Source organism: Leptosomus discolor, chromosome 11, assembly GCF_034619465.1.
Source record: "Leptosomus discolor isolate bLepDis1 chromosome 11, bLepDis1.hap2, whole genome shotgun sequence".
NCBI classification, from domain to species: domain Eukaryota; kingdom Metazoa; phylum Chordata; class Aves; order Leptosomiformes; family Leptosomidae; genus Leptosomus; species Leptosomus discolor.
This window is the reverse complement of record NC_141401.1, coordinates 3,445,802-3,465,217: the sequence shown is the minus strand read 5'-3', so window position 1 is coordinate 3,465,217 and position 19,416 is coordinate 3,445,802. Positions and strand designations below refer to the sequence as shown.

The 19,416-nt window shown below is 49.8% G+C and overlaps 1 protein-coding gene across 1 annotated transcript in view; it reads right to left on the bottom strand.

Moving 5' to 3' along the window:
* The window catches only part of IGDCC3 (immunoglobulin superfamily DCC subclass member 3), a 93,707-nt gene that overhangs the window by 11,769 nt on the left and 62,522 nt on the right, over positions 1-19,416 (bottom strand). Inside the window, exons 6-7 of the mRNA XM_009948669.2 lie at positions 15,188-15,346; positions 7,164-7,329 (exon numbers count right to left, since the gene is read on the bottom strand). Of these exons, the coding sequence (XP_009946971.2) occupies positions 7,164-7,329; positions 15,188-15,346 (325 nt within the window). The remainder of the gene's footprint in view (positions 1-7,163; positions 7,330-15,187; positions 15,347-19,416) is intronic.

Genomic DNA, 19,416 nt, shown 5'->3' with positions numbered 1-19,416 from the left:
CCTTCCTGCCTTCACCCACCGCATCCCCCTCCCGCCCCAGGATGCAGAGGATGCGGCATGGCAGGGTCCAGCAGCTTTCCCAGATTTTGCTGCTTTTTGTCTTTTCCTATTTTTTAAGGAAGATCAAACAAAAGGAAAATATGTAGTTGCCATGCGAGGAGGCACAGAGCATCTCTGCGTGTCAACCATCTGAAATATGCAGTGTCCTTTTATTCCTTCCCATCAACAGGAAAAATATCTGTCACTTTGGGACATCTGCTGTTGGAAAACTTTCCCGCGAGTGCCAGACTGGCTGTGCCGTGAGCACGTCAGACGAGGCGAGATGCCAGAAGGCTTTCTGCTGGTCACCAAAGCCGCTCAGCGAGCTGAGGGCTCCATCACATCTCTGCACAATGCCCTGACAGGCATTGATGGAAGTGGGGAGAGGAGCTGCTGCAGATTCACACCCGGCTGAGCTGAAACGAGAGGCCTCCGCTGCTCGAAAGCCGTGGTATTCCCAAGCTGTCTTCCCAGTTCATAGGCAATCAGGATGACTGATCTGGCTCGGGTCAGGGGTCCGGGCCGGTGACCGGAGATCGGCTTTCCAAAGGCTCCTCTGAAAAAGTCTGAGAACTGAAGGAAGCCTCTTCATCGATTCAGCAGCACAAAGAAGAAGAGGGGCCCATCTGGAAGGATATCAGCATGCGCGCGCACGCAGGCGCACAAAAGAGGGAGTGTGATGAAATTAATGCAGCGAGCAGGCTGGGGCTAGCAGGGAGAGCATTTTAAGTGCCGGCAGCTACAGAAAGCCACCAGCGCTGCATTCAGAAGCCCCGTCCCTGTGCCCTGCTCTGCCTCCGTTTGTTGTGGGTCGCGTTGTGCCGCGCTGCGCCGGAGGAACCGCTCCTGGGCTGCCGGCTGGTGCCACGCTGGGAAGGAGCTTTGTTCCCTCCAGTGCTGGTTGTTAGCAGCTTTGTAGAAACGGCCTGTATTTTGGAGGTTGCCTCGTACAGGTTGGGAATAAGGTGCAAAGCTTGAAGAGTGACACTCAGCAGCCCAGAGGGACGCTGCATATTGTCCCCAGCCGTCTATAAGCATGTTCTTACACCTCCAGAAATTAAATATCATGCAGGGCTTCCGAGGTGAAACTGGGTTGTGTCAGCAGGAGAAGGAACCCTTCCCATCCAAACTCGTTTACATTTAGCAGGCACTGCAGCCCGCTGGCCAGGATCCCAGCCTGGTTCTGTGGTTACAGACTCACCCGAGAGCAGTTTCTGGAGGGATGCTGCTGGTCCCAGCAGGGTGCACAGTGCCACGGGGAACCACCTCAGCCTCCCTGCCGGTGCGGGATGAAAGGGCCGGCAAGCCCTCAGCCTGCAAAGCTGGTTAGAGATGCTGCTCCTTCTCACACGCCCAGCAGAGGACAGAGTCCATCAGTATGGTGTGTTTTCTGCAAATGGGACGTTGCAAATGGTGTCCCATTTGCTACAGGAGGCACAGCAGCGGCACCATTTCATCCTGTGATGCTGACCCTTCTTTCCTGGCTTCAGGACACCTGGTTTTGCACTGTCTTGACATGACACATGTGCTGAGCCCTTCTGGGAACTCACCACTGTGCAGGACCATGCGAGGGACAAGCAGCGACAGGCTGAGCTCCACAATCCAACTGGACACCGAAGTCTCTAGCCTTGGAGGCTCTGGGTCCCTTGATTCAGCTCTGGTCCACATCAGAGGTGGTCTGAGCCTTCCCAGGTGGGAAAGGTGGAGCTGTGTCCTCCCATCCCTGCAGAGCTGGGAAGCACACCCTGGCACAGGCACAAGACAACAGCCAGAGCCGGCTGCTCCTTATTACAAGACTTTCTGGTTACCTGGTGAACGCGCTGGCTGCCACTCAATCTGTTTTCATGAGCCAGAGAGTGCAATCACAGACTTAACTGAATCCTGTCCCAGGGAGGGAGCAGAAAAGTCTTTGCGTCTGTAGGACCACAGGGAAGCATGAAACATCTCAGGAAAAGCTACTGGAAGGGAGGGCAGATGCCTATGTTGGTAGGACTGCTAATACAGACAGCTGAAAAGAGCTATCTACTCTAAATGGAAAATCCTCCAAACCTTTTTCCCAGCAAGGGGCACAGGTGTCAGAGAGGAAAAAGACCCAGCCTAATCCAAAGGATTTGGGGCTGCTCCACGACAGGCTCAGTCCTGCCTTAAAGGCTCCTGTGTAAGGACGATTCTCTGCAGATGTGCTTTGCTGTACGCAACCGTTTGAAGAAACACTTAAGACCCGGGATGGGTGAGGCACTTCAAGAGCAGCTCAGTGGAGCAGCACACAGAGAAAACTTACACAGGCAACCTGGTAGCAAAATAATCGCAGCCACATGAGGAGGAGAGACTGATGCCCACTACTGTCAGCTGCTCCAGATCCCTTTCGTGGGGGATCCCAGCACAGGATCTCTGCTCGGTGCAGGGAAGGCAGGATCATGCTGACACCCCCCGTGCTTAGCGGGGCTTTGGGTGCTCGTGTGGAGACCCACCTTGCAAAGGCCATTTCCATGTGTCTTCCAAAGTCAAACCCATAAATTACTCTTAAATCAGGAGCAGCTGGTTCACATCCCAGTCCTCCACATACTTATTTGTCATGCTTCTGGGAACTGAAATATGATTTGCTATACAGTACTCTCCCCATAATCACCAACGGTCTTCAAACTCATTGCATAAATAACCTGCAGGCTTGCCTGTCCTCCCTGAAGGCGTCCAAATTCCTAAAAATTCAAGAGTTTGTGGGGTGTGTGCACTGTAAAGGGATGTACAAACCCATCTGCACCTCTCTGCACCCAGCTAACGTAGGTTTTATAGAAAAAAGCCATCTTGTGAACGACAAGCTCTCATTTCCCTGGGTTCGATACCAAAAGGGCTGTCTGGTCCCAAGTGCTTGGATGTTTGTGCTTGAAGGTCACTCTCCGTATCTGCACTAGGATTAAGCAGCATGACAAGTGCAAGAAAAGCAAAGTTGTCCTGAAGTTTATTTACAGAGGAATATTTTCCCTGATGAACCTTGAGCATTCACAGCCCTTGAAGTGAGTCATTCCCAGAGCACTAAAACAAGTGCAAACCAGTGAGGAAGAATTTAAAAAGGAGACAGTTCATAAGCGAAGGTCACCGAGGAGAGCAAATGGCACCTGAGCCCAGGTTCTAACGAAGCCTTTTTCCGGTGGAACAAATGAAGTCCCTTAATTACCATTTTGTAAATAAAATCTTCTTGGAAAATCAATATTTAGAGCCTGCTTTCTCTGAAGATGTTGGCCTTTGTTCCTTGCTATTACGGCAATATAAACCCCATACTGTGATATACTTCTAGGCTGGAAATTACCCCCCTGAACCTGATTGGGTCAAAGGAAGAAAAGCAATAAACCTTTCAGAGCAGTAATGCGGGTACTATTTCATGCTTCCTTGTAAATTTTGAAGTAATAACCCAGGAAGCACAATTTTACACAAGCCCACGATTAACTCAGCCAGTAACTGCCCCTTCCCTCCTGCAGTGATACACCTGCTTTCGGGCCAGGCTGTGGATGCCGGGTGGGAATTTCACTGGAAATGCCCATTGCACCTCTCAGGCATTTGGATCGTGATCAATCCGAATCACCCCAGGAACAATATGGGCAAAATGGCATCTCTGATCAACAGAGAGGGCCAGATCCTGCGGCTGCTGGACATGGGGGCGGCTCCACCAAAGTCAAAAAGGCTCCATCAGCTTCTCCATCCGAGAGCATGGTTCAGTGCAGCATCAGCCCGACAGCCATCAGCTCCATCCCCAACCCAGGGACCGCATGGCAAAGCAGCCCCATCGTCCGCTCCTTCAGTGATTTTTTATTCACAGCTTTTAATGGAAAACCCCACAATTCCCTACGCCCGAGCCTTCATGCATTTTTCATTAACAATTATCCGCTATCCCAGAACTGCTTTTGATTTTTGCTAATCATCGATTGGATATTTTGTTCCCACACAGCTGGCATTTTCAAAACATAACAACCACCTCTGGGGAGGGCACAGCAGAAGGCTGATCTTTAATGCTAATGTGCCCAGAAACTGTCAACACATCAGGTGATGAGAATTCACATCTGAGGGACCGCGAGGGAAGAGGTATTTATCGGACGCAGCCTGTGAGGCTTATTTTACTGAGCTGAAAGGCTGGAAGTTGCTTAGAAAGTGACTGTCTGATGTCGTACCAGTAGCCACATCCAATCTGCCGCGAATCCCGTACTGAAACTGCTGTCCCCATCTCAACGACGATGGGTTTCTGAAGTCCCCTGACCTTGAGGGTTTGCTCTCCTTGGGTTTGCAGTTACCGCGTATAAGAGACAGCGTGGGGTGACACAGATGCCAAAGGACCCTTCACAGCCTTGTGAAGCAACAGTTTATCTTCCCATCCGCTGTGGGTTTGTGCAGACATGCTACTGCCCACCTAGGCAAGGCCTCAAGCAGAGGGTGTACTTGCAAAGCTTGCAGGAGAAGAGCAGCATCTCGAACACATCGTGTTCTGCAGGTCTGGACCTCGCTTTTACCTGTGTTCGTTTACAAGAACAAAGGTGCTCATAACGATATATTTCGCAATCAATTAGCACGTGATATGATTTGGGATGATTTACTCTTTTTTTTTTTTTTTCCTAAAAATCCCTTTGGGGACATTCAGACCTTTATTGCCATATTAAGCAAAGTTTTAATCCAAATGAATTTTCTAGGAAACCATGTAATCTAATTAAAAAGCTCATAGTGCAGTTTAGGAGCTTCATTACGAGTAGATTCCAGATCCATCTTTACACGGACAAATATTTTCCAAGTGCAATAGACTGATAAATCCAAGGCATAATCACAAACTGATTCTGCCTGGAACTAAGTGGGTTACAGCACTTAGTCATGCCCATGAGAATGAAACAAAGGACAACTTGGAAAAAGCTCAGAAAAAAAACCAGCCATTGATCTGTTTCCTCCCATGGAGCACTCAGCCCTGCTGTACCAGCGAGGGCATTTTTCAGATTGACAGCTTTGGAAACCACCAGGCATGGCCACTTGCCTAAAGTTGGGGGTCAGAGTAGACCAAGACTAGTGCGAAAGAAGCCAAAAGTTCAACGTTGTCAAGTCTGATGGCCTTAGGGCTCAGCTGTACAATCGCGTTACTATAGCTGGAGAAGATGCCACGTGTCAGCTGAGCCCCAGTAACTGGCTGAGCTCCCCCAGCCTGTGCCAGATGCAATGTAATCTGATCATTTAGCTCACAGTGGAAAAGGCTGACGCTAAATTTCATTAAATGATTCCCATAAGAAAATGATTACAGCAATGTTCCCCGAGTCGCAGTTCACATGCATGTGTAGCGCAGCTCCAGGCACAGGGACCTGGCCAGGAGATGGGATCATGACCAAAGACCTTACTTTTACATTCCTCAAATAGGGAAGAGAAATGATTTCACAGGCAAGGCATCTGGGCGAGACGCAGAGCTGGACTCAGTGTGAGTTTTGTCATGGATTTAATGACTGATTTTAAAGTCTTCGGTCACTTCTGACTTTGCTTCCTAGTCAATAAAAGGGGATGCACTAATTTCCCTTCTCCCATTTCTGCTGTGTTCATATCATAAGGGCAGACATGCCCCAGAAACCCATGCAATGAACTAGAAGACCATGAGCCTGGACTGAGTGGCATCTGCACATGCACACACACAGCTTCCTGAAGCTCTAGAAGCTTCCAGCTCGGAGAAAACCTCCACTGATTGAGAAGATTTTATTACAACTCACATCCTTTGTATAACAAAGCTTTAAAAAACCCTCAAACCTGAAAACTAAAAGCCATATTATATAGAAACTTAGAAAAACAAACCCTGAGGAACAAGCCATGGTGCCTGCACAGCACTTCCCAACAGTCTAAAGCGAAGGTCTGGACCCTCCAGCGAGGCATTCGTGAGACGCATTTGTTAATACAGAGAGCAGCTATATGACACCATAGAGTACAAATCTCTATCAATAATGTAGGTTTCCAACACAGGTACTACTATTTTTCAGTATATTGTTCCATGCTATTTCCACAGAAACTATGTTGTCAACTTGTAATTTTCGCACTAAGTGCATCCCACCGTACCATTTCCTCACTACTAACAGCCCCAGCCCCTCACAAGAAAATGCAGTTCTTCAGAACTCAGAGAAAACACTCTTTCCCCGTGAGATAAAAGGCTGAAGTTTAATGAAAGTCACCTTCCACACAAATATTATTTCAAATGTATTCGCATTTGCATACCCAGGGAGGTCAATGTTCAGGGTTAAAGCACAGTTCCTCCACCGCGGAGTGAGTGTGGTCCCTGCCAACTCCAGGGACAACGTTTGGTCCTTCCAGAAACACTGAGATGATGATCAGGACAAAAGAGAAACTTTTGCTGGGTTCCTGCATCATCGGTCAAAGTCTAACACTGATGTCCCGGTACAATAAAGCACAAAGTGCTGAAATGTAGGCCTACAAAGTGCAGCTAGTAGGACTGCAGCAGTGTTTTAGTACATCAAAACACAAGCTGAATCCACAGATCTGCTTCTGAACATTACCACCTTCACATTAGCTCTTGACATCTCTCCCACTCCCCTTTCCACTGAAGTCCAAATATTCAAAATAATAGCTTTGAATTCAGCCTCTCTCAAAAGCAGGGTCAGGGAACATGGCATCAGTCCAAGGGCTGCGTGACAGCAACCCACCTCACCTGCTGGAGCCAAGCCAGCTCTAAAGCACTCCCGTTTCAGGGCGCCCAGGCAGCAGGGGTGCAGCCTCTCTGGATCACTCCTGCCCCTCTTGGCCTTGAGCACATTAGCCATTGCCCAGCACAACAGAGCTACAGCAACAGCAGGGCTTGCAGGGCTCACCAGGATGCGCCGCAGACCCCTCTGCTCTCTGCCAGCCTTCACAAACCAGTCCAGAATGAATCGCCTGAATTCCACTGTCTGCGCAAAACCTGAAGCCTGTGTGAGCCAACTTGCTCTTTGGCCAAGAATTACACCTGCAGGGACACCTATCTCCGGACCAGCAGGTAGGTGACGTCAGTCTTCCATTCCTGGTAACTCCAGATTGACACTGGGGAATGGGAAAACTCAGCTGTGTGTCTCACTCTGCCCTCCACCCCGTGCTGCAGCGCCAGTGGCCAGCGCATGAGGACTTACCTGTTGTTATTCTTCAGCTTAATGTGGTCGCTGGTCTCCAGGATCTGCCCGTTCCTCAGCCAAGTGATCTGTGGCGGGGGTTCCCCTTGGGCCACGCACGTGAAGATGGCAGTAGTCCCCACAGGCCTGGAAATGGACTGGGGATGCTGCACGAACTCTGCAGGGGCTGTAAGGAGGAAGGAGAAGCAGGATAAGAAAAGTCATGATGATCCCACAAAGAGCAATCTCTTAGCTTGGGCTTCAATAAGCCTCATCTGCCTGGGAACGTGGGCCAACCCACAGCATACACAGAAGATAACTACGGTTTGGATGGTGCATCTGTAATCAATGCAATGCTGCAGTTTGGTTGCCCATCCTGGCAGTCATGGCTTCATGGAAGGCACCTGAAGGTCATCCCAGTGCTGTATGGAGAGTCGAGGTGAGTCCTGCAGGGTTCAGGCAAACAGCATCAAGGTCTAAGCCCCCTCACCTCTCCCCAGTCTCCCACTGCAAGCAACCTCGGTGCTGCAAAATAATCCATGTCTGACAAAGGTCATTTAAAAACGCATCCTGCCTGTTAGGGGAACAGGCTGGAAGGTCAGCAGTCTCCGGTCATTCACACACACGTAAAACAACAAGCGTGCACAACCCTTCGTAGCGCGTGGCACTGTGCACGGCCATCGCCCCAGCAGAAACAAACCCTCCGCGATGGAGGCTTCCAAAAAACGGCACATCTTGACAGCACGAAGAGCAGCGAGGAAGGAAGGCTGCCACTGCACACGGCAATTACAGTATCTGCGGTGGGGGAGACCTGCTGTTTCATCCGTGGCAGAGCTACTGGCTTTGCCCAAAGGACCCGGCAAACTGCTTGCAAATGGAAAATGTATGGATGTGCGTACAGCAATCTGGCAGGTTGTTCTTTCCCCAGTAAATATCAGATTTGCTGCAGCCTCTCCTGGTAGCAATAGACTGGGGAGTCTTTTTTACCCCAGATCTCCAGCCTGGGACCCCTGGGGTCCTGCCAAGCCTGACTGAAGACTCCACCATGCCTGTAACTGCTGCTCACCTCGTAACCAAATGTTTTCACCTTTAATAATAACATTTTTAAAGGGAAAATAATTTTCCCCCCTTCCAGCAGCTCAAAATAGATTTAAAACCATTTATCAGAATAAACCAGTGTATCAGCCTACAGAAGGCAGGGCCTGAAAGACACTGCCAAATAGGTGAGTTTATTCAAGCAGTTACACTTCAAAGGGCAAAGTGATAAATATACTCCATGTTGCTGCTGAAACCTAAAATCAGGTGGAACCAGCAGCAGCCGCAATGAAGACAAACAGATAAGAGGCAGAGGCCCGTAATGAATTTACCGACTAGCGTCACATAATGGATGGTTGGCGTTACATTTTTCCAACAAAAGCAAGATTGTCCAGGGAGACACGCTCAGTAGCACTCGCTGACATTTTCCAAGCATGGGCTTGGTGGACTCTGCCACCAGCAGAGATGCTGGGATGGGAGAAGGGAGCAAACTGATCCAGCAAAATGTATTGAGGCGTGGCCAGGCTGCAGGCAGGAGCAGCTATGCAAGAGCCGAGCCTTGCGGTTCACGGCCAAAAAACCCCTCAGGGTTTGCCGCAGGAGCACGGGGTGATAAAGCTCTTCCTGAGCTGCGTGCGTGCAAGGGGAGAGCATCACGACTGCCGCAAAAAGGCCAACGCGCAGCGCAAGGTGCACGTGTGGAAGAGCAAAGTCACGCACATTGTAAGTGCTGCAAGCAGAAAGCAAGCAAGAAATTAATTGAAGAGCCCATCTACCTCGAAGGAGCCCCCCCCTCTTTCATTTTTAATAATCAAAGGGAAGCGGAGCATGGCAGGTCTGACTTATGTTAGCAGTAGGGGGTGTCCGCCGGCAGAGTTTATTCTCAGGCCACTTCTGCCAGCGTTCGGGTCTACTAATGAACCTGATCTCAGCAACCTAATGGACACATATTTCCAGAACCTCCTGCTAAACTTCCCCAGGTGCCAATCGATCCCTTGTCCGTCTTTTTCCCTCCTATGTTTTCTCCCCCCCCTCTAGACTTATAAATTAAAATAAAATTCAGGATGGGTTCAATAAAAGTTGGAAGCATGGACGAACACGGGGAAAAACCCCTCACTCCTGCAGTGAATGGTCCCTTTGTGGCGTACGGGGAGAGCATTAGAGACTTGATTTTCAAGACTACCCTAACCTCCCACCCCCCGCTTTGTGCTGGCGCGGTTTCGCAGGAGCAATTATTTCGCAAGTGGCTCTGCACCTCCCTGCTTTCATCTGGGCTTACGGGTTGCCCCGGCAGTACTCGCAGGTGCAAACCCCCGATGCCAAGGAAGGGCACAGCCATCTTCCAGCTCCTCGCTGCAGCTTCGTTAAAGATCCTGCCGCTTGGCTCTTTGCCTCCGCCTCCCCCCCCCCCCCTCCGCCCCCCGCTTCACTAAATCGCAAACCTGCCGTTTGTTCCAGCACAAACGAAGTTTAAATATGGAAAGAAGCATCCGGCGTAACCCTTCTGGACTCGCCGGCTCTCCTTATCCTCCCTTATTAGCCCGTGTCAAGAGGCAGTAATTGGAGCGGTGTCGCGTGTGACTCGGGGGTAACGAACACGCAGCTGCGGCCGCTGGCTCGGCGCCAGCGATGCTATTCAGGACCGCGGCCCCTCGGGTTCCTCGGGTCCCTGCTCTCCTCCATCGTCCCTCCTCTTCGCTGTCTCGCTAAACACAACCAGATCAAAACCCCAGCCCCTGTTTAACTTGCTTAAGCTCTCTGGGGAGCATGCAGCCACTCCTTCGAATGGCTCCCACCTCTGAGCTGGCCCTGCTCGGTGGCAGCCCTCGCTGCCAGACATGGGAGGCCCTTCCAACTGTCCCTGCTCCTCCTGGCTTTCTCCAGGCATTGCTCTGTCTCGTTCAGGTCTCACCCTACTCCTTCTGGTGCAGAAGGAGCAGCAGTGCGGAGCTGTAGCGGCAAAAAGGGCCCAGGCCAAAGGAAAAATCCATGGAGTTAAAAGGCTCCTTGTCTCCATCACCACCTTCTGACAGCATTGGAGAAAGGACGTGGTCTGGGTGCCACCAGGGTCTTAACATGGGGACAGACACTGCTGTCTGCTACCCCAGACCAGGGGGTTCATACCAACCCACCCAATGTTCATACCAGCGCCCCCAGGCAGGGTGCCCTGAGGCGGCTGCTCACACGTGGCCCAGGGCGAATGGCTCCTCTCCTGGACAGAACGTCTTCCCTCCTCCTCCCAGGTCCTCTCCCTGCCCTTTCAAATGATTTCGACAGGAACTGAGAGTTTCCCACCTCTGGCCCTGGGTTAGCAGGAAAGGTGCAGAAGCAAAGCCCTGCCTTCAGCCAAACCCTGTCTTCGGCCAAGCCCTCTACCCTCCTCATCACTCATAATTAATAGAGCATCTTGTCAGTGCTCATCTCACCCTGCACGGAGGCCTGAACGCCTCTCCCCCTTCCACACTACCTGCCAAAAGGCCATTGCAAGCGGCGAGAGGAGAGGAAGCACTTCTCAGCCCTCCATGAAGATCTTAACGAAGATATTCTTGCAGATTATTGTTAAGAGCAGAGGATTCAAACCTGGCAAGAAGGAGTGGGCAGGATCCAGCCCTGGCTTGTGAAGTATGAAGAATTGATTATTCAGGATTTAATGGGAGGGAGGGGATCATGCAGTTTTAATGAATATTTAAAGGCATGACATTGGTATCAAAAAGCAATAACGCTTAATACCACCCCCAGAATCGTTAACGAAGTGCTTCAATAGCTTTTACTGTGCTCAACAAACTGTGACGGCATGAAGATGCACCTTAACAGCAGGTTGTAATGGGAGACCTGGCCGGGCTCCGTCTTTTTAGGGACATTTCATCTCAGCAGTGACCAGCCACCATTATGTCCCCCAAGATAACAGGGAAGCTTCGCTGCTTCTGCCATGGCATGGTTTGTGGCATGATGCTTATTGCAGCGCCCGACAGCTCACTGAGAAGGGCTGTCCTAAGGATCAGGGAGCACTGACAGCCGCTGCAGCAGTGCCAGACGAATCCTTGCCCCTTGCACCTTAGTAGAAAGCCATCATTAGTTCTCAAGCAGCCAGAGTGGCAGGGGGAGGGAGGGAGGCTGGGGTAAGGAGAGGGAAGAATAACATGGAAACAACAAAACCTCATAAATTAGGCTACTGGAACCTATAATAAGGGTATAAAGGAGAAGACAGGTCAATGGGGAAGTCAGTCAAGCACAGCATCAGATGACAGGAGATTTAAGACAAAGAACTGCTGCCCACTTGGCTTCTCTCTATTGACTACAGAGGATGCCCAGACGTTTATGTGAGTAACTTAAATAGGTAAGTTCTAGAGCTGGTGGGATTGCTAGGGCCAAAGATGGGACCTGGACCATGTCCTCTGGAAAACAGGCAGAGAAGCACTCAAGGAGGCCGTTACGGAGGCTGTCCATCAGCCGCCAACGTGTATCATCAACTTCTTGTCCCGGCAAGGTGCAGGCTGGAGCCCTACAGCAGTGGGACGTGTTCTGCTCATCTACTGGTGTGCTCGTGGGAGGAGGGTCCGGAGGGGTCAGGCAGCTCAGCTCACTCCAGCACCCTGACGGATGAGATCCGAGTGCCCACCTGCTCCTGCATGGTGGCTTTTCTTGAAAAGCAAAACATGGGAACTGCTCCATGGGGCACATTGACCCACGCAGCACGTACTGAAGCTGGTTTTGCAGTGTGAATTTAGGGCTAAACTCGAGGACAAACCAAGTATCAGAGCCAAGCCTAACCCACAGCAACTGCAATACATCTGCTGATGAATTCAACCCCGCGGCCAAGGCTTGCAATGCCAGCGAGCAAGAACGATGCAAGAAACATCAGGAAACGCAGCGGTGGCCGGATCTGCTGGACCAAGGAGCGCTGCCCGGTTCTGCCAGCAGAAAGCAAGGCGAACAAGGCAGTCATTGTCAGCAGAGCCTTCAAAAACATGTCCCTAAGATGGGCACTCATTTATGAGATGGGATCTCATTTTTCTGCATAGCTTTCAGGAGGAAATGAAGCGTGGAGTGGAGAACACTGGTGACCATCTGGCCATTCACAGCCCATCAGTTTGTTATGACACCAAACACATAATAAAGCACAAAAGATTGCACAGGAGGTAGAGAGAAAGCGCTTTGATATTTTTTTTTTTTTCCTTGCCACCGAAGCCTGCTCTTCCCTTGCACCACACACGCACACCCTCCGTTTCAGCCGACGACACATTCGGCCCTTCGACAACTCCCCCCGTGAGACTTTCATTCGCAGCCCGGCACAAAGCAATATTCAAATGGCTGCGCCAGGATCTGAAGAGAAAATGGAAACTTTCTTGTGTGAGAACCTTACAAAAGAGATCAAAGCAGCCTAAATGGCCAGGGGAGGGCAGGGAGGGAGGGAGCGGGGGATTGACGCCTTCTCCTCTGAAGGCAGGAGGAATTCCCAGGAAGATAATAAGAAGCATTAGATGATCTGAAGGAGAGCTTGCAATGGGAAAGGACATTACTGCCAGAGCGAGAGCAGAGCCCTGCGCTGGGACACCTCTGCCCACGCGGCTGCTGTGATGGGGACAAGGACCACCGCTGGCTGCAGGAGGCAGGACGTGGACTCAGTCCCAGCCTCCCGCTACCTCCTTGCCTTACAACAGGAAACATCGCCCTTTCTCCCCCAGTTTCCCACCTATAAAACATGCCTCCTTCAAAAGACGTGGGGCAAGTTAATTTGTGCCTCCAGGCACTTCAAGGGCCCCTGCATAAAGGCAGCAAGTACCTGGCCTGGCGTGCTTTGAGGACGCTGTATTGTCCTAGCCCTGTGCTAACTTCCTCTCCAACCAGGCTTTTGATAGCCCACTCTTTGCTTTTATTCTCTTTACGGATGTAATTTGCATTGCTGACATCTCGACAAAGATAAACCCCACAGTCTCCCATGTCAGTCATTATCGCTGTTTTCTTCCCAGGCAAACCTGAACAGCAATCATTTGTATATCTCAGCTGGAAAAATCAGGCAAAATGAGATTCAGAGGAAGGAAAAAGCTGCTTCCAGAGAGAGGGTGAGCAAACCTGTGATGAGTCCAGCTGCCTGGCCAGGATCTGCCATTAGCTTCCCTGGGGAACAACAGCCCCCCAAAAACATGAAGCATTTTATGGACGGGCAACACAGGTTGGGGTCCTGGATCCACACACCAGTGCACTGACGATGCTTCTCCATACTGCTGCCAATTCCTCTGCTAACGCCAAACGCAGGAGCATCCCCCTTCCGCAGTGAGGCTGGGCTCCTATGGCCCCGTGATTACCAGTTTTGGGACAAAGTCTCATCTTGGTTCCCCAGGTGAATAACCACAGTAATTCTACCCCAGATGAACTCCAGCACTAGACCAGCTGCTCAGGAGCTAATGTTCAAATCTCCACAGAGACTGAAAACCGCCGATCTGTAGCAATGAGAAGTTGGGCTACCTTTCCCCCCCGCCTCATTCAATTGCTAACAGGAGCAGTCAACAGTATTCAATAGCTGTATTTTTACAACTTCATAGAAAACCTATGAACCAAGTAATTTCTTTTGGCTCTGTCTGCCTGCCTCCTGGACATCAGCTTGGCATTTGGGTTTAGTAGACCTCTGCTACATGCACCACATGCAGAGCTATCCTGCAGCAGCTCTAAAGGGCTTGTATCAGTACAGAGAGGTTGTTCTTAATGCCTGGGTTGGTGTTTCTTAACAAGGGGACTCATAGCTGTGCCCGCTCCCAGCCAGCTGGGAGGCCCCCCTCATTGCACTGCTCACCCAGAAGTCCAACAGCAAAAGAAACGGTGAGTTTTCACCTCTTCTCATGTCTAATCAGCACCTGGGGCTCGGGAGCAGCCCTGTATAAGCACCACCCTTCCTACACTGCCGCTCGCTGCTCCCAAGGCAAAGGGGAAAACGGATGCCAGCACCCAGGGGCCACGGTGTGGTGCCGGATCACCGTCAGCGACTCCCAGGACCTGTCAGGTGAGCATCAGGGCTGCAGCAGGGCCCCTTCCCCATCACCAGCATGAAAGGTTCAATTAGCTCACTCTGGCAGGAGGTGTATAATTTTAGATTCAGGATATCATCAGTCAATAGTTAATGAGTGAATTGATGAGAGCGCGAGATGCTTGAAGTGGACTAGCTTGAAGAGGAGGTGAGTGCCTGTAATCAGGGGCAGATTACTGCCATTCAGAGCACGCTGCCAGCTGGGTTTGCCTTCTGAAATACTCGCCTGGTTCCCCTCACCATGGAGACTGGTCACATGGAGCAGGTGGAGGGGATTTGTTTGGTTTCTTGAGTGCTGATCTCTACTCTGGGCTGAATCACCCTTTACAAGTGGCATTTCAGGACAGTTGCTGCGGGAAAGGGGAGCAACCTGCATCTCCTGGGCATGGGCCCCAAAGGCTGCTTTACTCACGTTGTGGCAAGGGGCTCAGACACAGTGTCGCCTGCTAAAGAGAACAGCCTCACTGACTTACTGGTGCCTTTTCAGTTGGAGAGCAATACTCTGTGAGTGATATCCACTCCTGGATATCACTGCAGGAGCAATATCTATCATGCAGAGGGGTCCAATAAGAGAACAGTGCCCATGCCCCCATATCACCAAGGACCACACAGGGGTGAGAGGTGAATTTGGCTGATTAATGCAGCCCAGGCTTTCTGCTGAGATGTACAAGTATGATGTGAAGTAACAACTGGTGTCTGTTAGGCCAAATAAATGCTTGTGATGGGGTGGGAAACCATCGCAAACCATGCAGCTGAGGCCTCAGTTGAACGATACCTGGTTGCCACTCATCTGTGTGGGGGACAGAGACACACACCCACCTGGAAAACCACATGTCTAGAAAAGAAGTCCTTTGTCTGATACCATCAGAGCAGCAAAGTGAGCATCTGTCCAACCCAGCCCATCACAGTACCCAGGTGACATGTAGAGCCTATGCAGAGGGCACAGAGAAGGGGGCATCCCTGCGCCCCGAGCCCCAGGTTTGCTCACCCTGTACAACGAGCCTGCCCTGAGCGGTCCTTCGCACCCGAGTGCCGGGTTTGTTCGCGGCGCACACGTAGATGCCAGAATGTTGCACGGTGAGGTCCGAGATCATGAGATTTCCTGTTCCCAGCACCTGGATCCCTTCCACGCCAATGGGGCGGCCATCTGAAAGAAGGGGAAAAGGGGAAGAGTCACATGTTGGAGCTTTGTGTGAGGTTCTTCAGGGCACAGTCCTTGATGAAGTCTAATCTAAGTACTTCTGGAGTGGTACCATGCCCTGTTACTGGGATTTGCCAAGTAAAGTCAGTGGGTTTTAGCTGACGCTCTTAGCAGAACTGCCTTCTGGAGCAAACTGGGATACTCAGGTGTTTGCCAAAAACCACACTCTGTGCTGCTTGGAAAACCAAGGTACCATCACAGGAAATGTGAAAGTGTTCAGCCACGTGTTCACATCAAGATGAAGCACCCAGAACACTTTTCAACAGAACAGTTAAACCAAGTTAAATCGTATCAGCTTCTTACATTAGACTGACCAGGGATACAACCAGCTCAACAGCCTCCTCCACACAGAGATGCTCTGGGAAGGAGAAGACCAGCCAGCCTCCAGCAGTACTATCCTGATGCACACTTCCAGCCAGCAGCAATCTATGACTTGGGGATTTCCTGAGCCAGAAGTTATGCCTTTTTGCCTGCTAATCCTTGACGTATTTCTGTGGCTTCAGAAACTATGCAAACACTGGATTTTTGATTCCTTAGCACTTGAACACACAATAGCTCAGGGCCAAGGTGCCAAACTCTGAGCTGGTGGTTAGACCTGCTCAGCTGCTCTGGCTTGGAAGGGCAGTTGGAAAGGGCTGCCTCCATCCTGAGTGCTGCATCTGAGGCAGGCTGGCAGGAGAGTAGCGATGTTTCCAAAAAACCATGCCTGGGCTCCAGCATAAGGTCTTCAAAATTGAAGCGCTTAATATGAAATAGCTCAGTATCAGGGAATCCACCTTTTTCCCAAAAACCCCTATTTTCACTGGAAAATTCCCAGCCAGCTTTAATGACAATGTGTTTCATTAGTATCAGGCTATTGCTTTTTATTGTGCCATTGGTTTGTGTTTTAAGACACTGTCTGACAAAGGCAGCTCTAAATCAGTCCTAGCATGTGTCAGGGTGTCTGAGCAGAGGGGCAAGGCAGGGGAGTAGTTTTACTGAAGGAGGAGTAGAAGGGAGCACACTTTCATCAGACAGAAAACGGGAATCCAGTTCCTCTCTTGCCTTTGCTGATGGGGGAGGTTAAAGAACCCACAGAAATGGGAGAAGCAAGAACCAGACCTGGTGACCTCCCCACCTGACCATCCCACGAGCCCTCCATACATGTGTGCTCCACAACAGCAGAAGAGCCTGAGTCTTGTGCTTCAAAGTTGTGGCTAGTAAGAGCAAAAATCAATCTGAAAAATTCCTCCTGGGAGCTATACTGATTGGTACCATAATCTTGCTAAGGAAATGGAAGAAGCCAAATAAAACCAGAACTGCTCTGTAGGAAGCAATGGGTCACAGGGAAATTTCTGAGATGCTCTAGCTGTTTTCCACTCGTGTAGGCCACCTCCTGAGAGACGCTAGGTAACGGCCGTTCAACCCGCTTTAAAATTTATCATCATCCAGTGGGCAGAACAGTTTCCAGGGACGTTTAGTGCTGAAGAACCTCAGACTCAGGCTGGTTACCAATATTCATGGCACACAACCACCTCAGCGGCTGCATCTGGTGTAATCCAGCAATGGGGAAACCTTCATGGAAAACACAGGGGCTTCTGCAGTCACCCCAAGACAGCCCATTATCCTCAAGGATTTCCTGCATAGCCTCTGCTGTACAACAACATTGCCCCTGACTGAGACCTGGCTCATGCTTGACCTCAGGCAGGCTTCATGCTTCAACACAGACAGGCATGCAGGGCTAGTTAAAAGTTATCTTGCGATCATATGCTTTAGATGTAATATCATGCTTTGCATAATAAGGAATATTGTGAGGATTTGGGCCTTTCATAACCAACAGGTTCTGAAGTGGATTGGGAGAACGTGAAGGCAGAGCAGCACTCAAGGAGAGGGACAAATTAACCATCAACCCAGAAATGCCATTTTGCAATCTGCTGCCCAACAAGAGCTTGGATCCCCACGGAAAGGAACACGACGGGAGGGAGAGCAAGTGTCTCTGGCAGCATTCGTGAGAGCAGCGCACGTTCATCAGCTCACAAGCCTGGACCATAGAAACGAGGGATCCCATTTCAGATTAACGGCACCATCCCGCTAGGAAACACCGGCAAAACGTGGACTGAAAGCTACAAAGCACCTCACAAACATATCTCCCACCATGCTCTTTACATATTATTTTTCAGGAAATTTTTTAATTTAAAGGTTTCCTTGCTTCATTAGGCAGGCAATGCCAGACCACTTCATTATTTGCATTGCAAAGAAAAATGCTCAGGTCTTTTAGAGAGAGAAAAACAATGTCATTAAATGATTAAATGATCACATAGCTGGCCAAGCCACTGCAGCAGTAAATGGCTCAGTCATAAAAAGGACAGTAAAACATGACCTGTCCCACATTTAATGAGCAATAAGAAGGAACCATTCCTTTCAAACATCATTTGAGCTGAAGTGTAAAGAGGTCTGAATTAAATTCAAATTGAACTTGATTTCATCTTTTAAATTAGACCTTTTGGAAGTCGATATTTACACTAGGTGTAAAAATCAAATCTCTCTCTCGAGGGAGGGACAGGACCAGTGAAAGATGCAAAGTGGCCATACCTGGATGCTTCATCACATCATTGCCTTAAGAAATACCACAAATATGTGACTTGAATGTCAGTAGTTTCACTGTATTATTTATAACGTGCTACATAATTTAAGCATGCAAAGACCCAGCCTGCAGCAGGTACTCCACAACAGCCCAAATACCAGCGTTGATACGTCCTCAGTTATCTCCAACTCCAACTATTAATTAGAGGTGTGGTGGTCTGAAGAAACATCTCCTGTCAACCAAGCACCTTTCATTTCCCTGAAGAACAAAGCTCTCCAAGCTCAGAAACCTCAGGGGATCTGCCATTTGACTCAGAGATTGTGGCCACCTCTAACAGTCAGCAAAGAGCACCATCCCAGATCATCCCATATGCCTCTTACTCAACTCCTCCCTTCCAAAGAGTGCTGAAAAGGGCTCCTAAAGAAGTACCTCTACTTTCCCAGCCTGGTTCATCCTTCTTACCCTACTGTGCCTCACTCAACCTGAGCCATCCTGTGATCAGTTAGAAGATCTTCAGCTAGTATCAAGTCCAGCTTAGTAACGCTGACAACACATGTAAATAATAGCGAGTATTTACACAAGAAATTCCTCACATCCCGAAAGCTCAGCACTTTGCAGAAGTGCTGTGCAGAGGGACTGATGTCTCACACCTGCTTTGCAAAGGTTGTTATCTATTGGAGACCCGAAGAGTGGCTTGGATCAAGGGATCCAAACAGTGAAAATCCACCTTCCTGACACCACTTGCCATCACCAAGTCATCTCTCCACGGAGGAGATCTGAAAGACTGCAAAAGCTAACACTGTTGCTCAGTGTCCAAAGCTCCCAGGACCCACACAGGCTTGAAACTGCTGCTCATTTAACGTGATCTTCTGCTTCTTTTTATGAAGTCAAAAGCAGGAAATTTGAGAGCTGGAAACAAGCCAGTTTGACAGATTCTCTCTGTCGATCCTCAGTTGATGAAGGCAAAACGGGGACATTCAGCTGGTTGTGAAGAGCAGACAGACAACTGATTAATAAAGGAGACCATTCTCCAAATAGGAGATGCTCCCAAAAGATGCTCCAGCCATGGACATGTAGAGGCTTCCAGGTTCCCCATGGGGTGAAGTCTGGATGAAAGACGCCTGCGGCTTGGGAGACGCAGTATTTATTTTTCCAAGGTGTATGTGATGCCTTCTGGAGTCCATTCTCCGCCTGCTAGCCGAGTGATTGGCACACCAGCACCAATTACGGAGACCCGTTAAAACGTGCCAGGCGATATGAATATGCAACAACACGAATGCCTTTCTTTTATAAGTAGCAAGTAGAAAGAAAGTAACAACTTTCTAATGTTGATCATTTAGGTCTTTTGTGAATTCTTTGTATTGTGGCATAGTAGCCTTCCACTTTTTAGACACATGGGTCTCCTGCTCCAGCGGACACTGGGCACTGTGGATTAGCATATTTAGAGTACATT